The 2,017-nt window shown below is 56.6% G+C and overlaps 2 protein-coding genes across 2 annotated transcripts; both read left to right on the top strand.

The window, feature by feature from the left end:
• Positions 1-959: 959 nt before the first annotated feature.
• Positions 960-1,567, top strand: SPRG_18742 (hypothetical protein; the record flags this gene model as incomplete). Its single annotated transcript, XM_012358184.1, has 2 exons — positions 960-1,204; positions 1,255-1,567. Coding segments are annotated over 2 exons (558 nt in total), but the record flags the coding sequence as incomplete, so codon positions are not given.
• Positions 1,568-1,741: 174 nt separating this feature from the next.
• SPRG_18741 (hypothetical protein) lies at positions 1,742-2,004 on the top strand (the record flags this gene model as incomplete). The annotated part of the gene is made up of 1 exon (XM_012358183.1): positions 1,742-2,004. A coding segment is annotated over one exon (263 nt), but the record flags the coding sequence as incomplete, so codon positions are not given.
• Between the last annotated feature and the right edge of the window lie 13 nt (positions 2,005-2,017).

Here is a 2,017-nt window from a genome sequence, read left to right as displayed (position 1 = left end):
TTGTTTTACGTGTGATGGGATGTTGCTCGTTGATAGCGAAAAGATCGAGCCCCGGAGCACCGTACGACGCGCGATTCTCTCTGCGCAATGTTGATATTCGATGTATCGTAGCTGTGGCTGTGCGCCCGGTTGTGGCCACCCGCTCAAATCTCGCGAGAATTACGAGCACTGGATGCCCCGTGTTGCACTTCTGTGCGAACGGCGTCAACGGCGACGCGCTTCTTCTCGAGACACACGACTTGATGGGCGACGTCTTTTCCGCCAGAGATCTCGCCAAGTACTTTACGGGGATGCCACCACCACGACTCGTGTTTGTGCTTGCGTCGCACGCCGAGAAGATGGGTGCTCAATACATCTACACCACTGAACCCTGAACCCTAAACCATTTATGTAGCGGACGCATTCCTGGCCATGGGCGTCAAGCACGTCATTGGCATTCAAGCCAATTCGGCCATGAGCGAGGACGCTCGCGTCGACTTTGTGATGTAGGATTGCTTGCGACTCTTGATATGCATTATGTGCCTCTGGACTAGGTCATTCTACACATTGCTTTATTACGGACGCAGCGTCGGCGAATGCTTTGTCGGGGCACAACACGACGTCCGCCGTTCGAATATCTACGACGCAGAAAAGGTTGGCATCGCGACGATCAAAACTGGTGCCACTCAGCTCGCTATAGGCAGCGGACCACTTTGTCCTCCTGCCGCGTGGCGCCGATCACTCGGCGTTCATCTTTCCCGAAGCGTTTGATGACGCGGACGTGTTGCCCGGGGACCCGTTCCCGCGCCTTCAGGCCGATTACCTCCCGAAGGAAGTCCGGGTGCGTCTACCTGTTCTAGTTCCATTCTTTCTCATGACGATGGACTGCGTAGGAGTACAAGGAGCGCCAACTCGACGAGGGAGAGGTTCGCTCAAAAGCAAAGCGACGATTCTAGGAGGTCCGCTATTTTCGTGCGTAGATCTGCAGTCACCTCGCAAGCCGCAAAGCCCGTGTTGTATGGTTGCATGGACCAAGCGACGTGGGCAAGACACAGCTAGCCTGCAGCGCGGCCCACGCCTTGCAGCTCACGCGTATCTTTGCGCGCGGGATCACATTCATCAGCGTTGAAGATATCGATGAGACGTGCCCTGGGGTCGCAAACGACGCTGGCCTCGATGAGCTCAAGCTCCAAGTCGACACTTGGCTCGCGGCAACCGCCGACCGGTCTGTACGGAAGCAGCGGTGAGCACATTGCTTACGATTCTTATGATTAGGTCGTCGGAGCCCCAAGCCGCGACGCTGATCCTGCTCGATGGCGTCGATGCGCTCGTCGCTTCGCGTCCATTTGTTACGTGGCTGGACGACCTTTGCATTGACAAGCAGTACGTCCAGCTTTTGGTCACGTCCCGCGCTGTTGCTTGGCACATCGACGAGCTCGAAGCCCCCCACCACAAAATCGAAATTACTCCCCACACGGCGTTGGCGCCAAGCACACGGCACCAGCACCGCCGCCGCATTCAAGCCCGCGACTACGATGCGCAACGGCATTTTGAGGAGTCCTGGCACACCACCAGCATGCGTGTATGAGTATACTAGCACTAAGCCATGAAAGAGACACCGCCCTCTTCCAAACCATCGAGTCTACAGATACCAAGCGAATTGTTTTGTCCCTTTGGTAGGCATATAGGTTGTGCGGAACATGAAAACGGCAGATTTCCAAGCGTCGTTTCGATCGAAGGATCCATGTTTTCCCCCTCGAGCATGTACGACGACATGGACGAAGAGCTCGCCAAGTCGACGTACTTTGGTGTACCTGCAACGCCACGCGAGACTGTCTCTTCCTCTGCGTCTTCCTCGCGACTGAGCACCGTCGTTTTTGCCAACTGCCCCAAGGCGCACGCGTGCGGCGTCCAGCTTGGCACAACGATCGCGTTCTTGGGTCTCTTTGCTATTGCGCAGGCGTACCTCTGGGACCGCTCGGCGCCCTTCTTCGCCGCGACTTCGCTCCTCCTCTGCTCGTACGAGTTTCTATGGCTC

This window comes from Saprolegnia parasitica, assembly GCF_000151545.1.
Source record: "Saprolegnia parasitica CBS 223.65 unplaced genomic scaffold supercont2.1424, whole genome shotgun sequence".
NCBI classification, from domain to species: Eukaryota; Oomycota; class Saprolegniomycetes; order Saprolegniales; family Saprolegniaceae; genus Saprolegnia; species Saprolegnia parasitica.
This window is presented reverse-complemented; position numbering and strand designations above follow the sequence as displayed.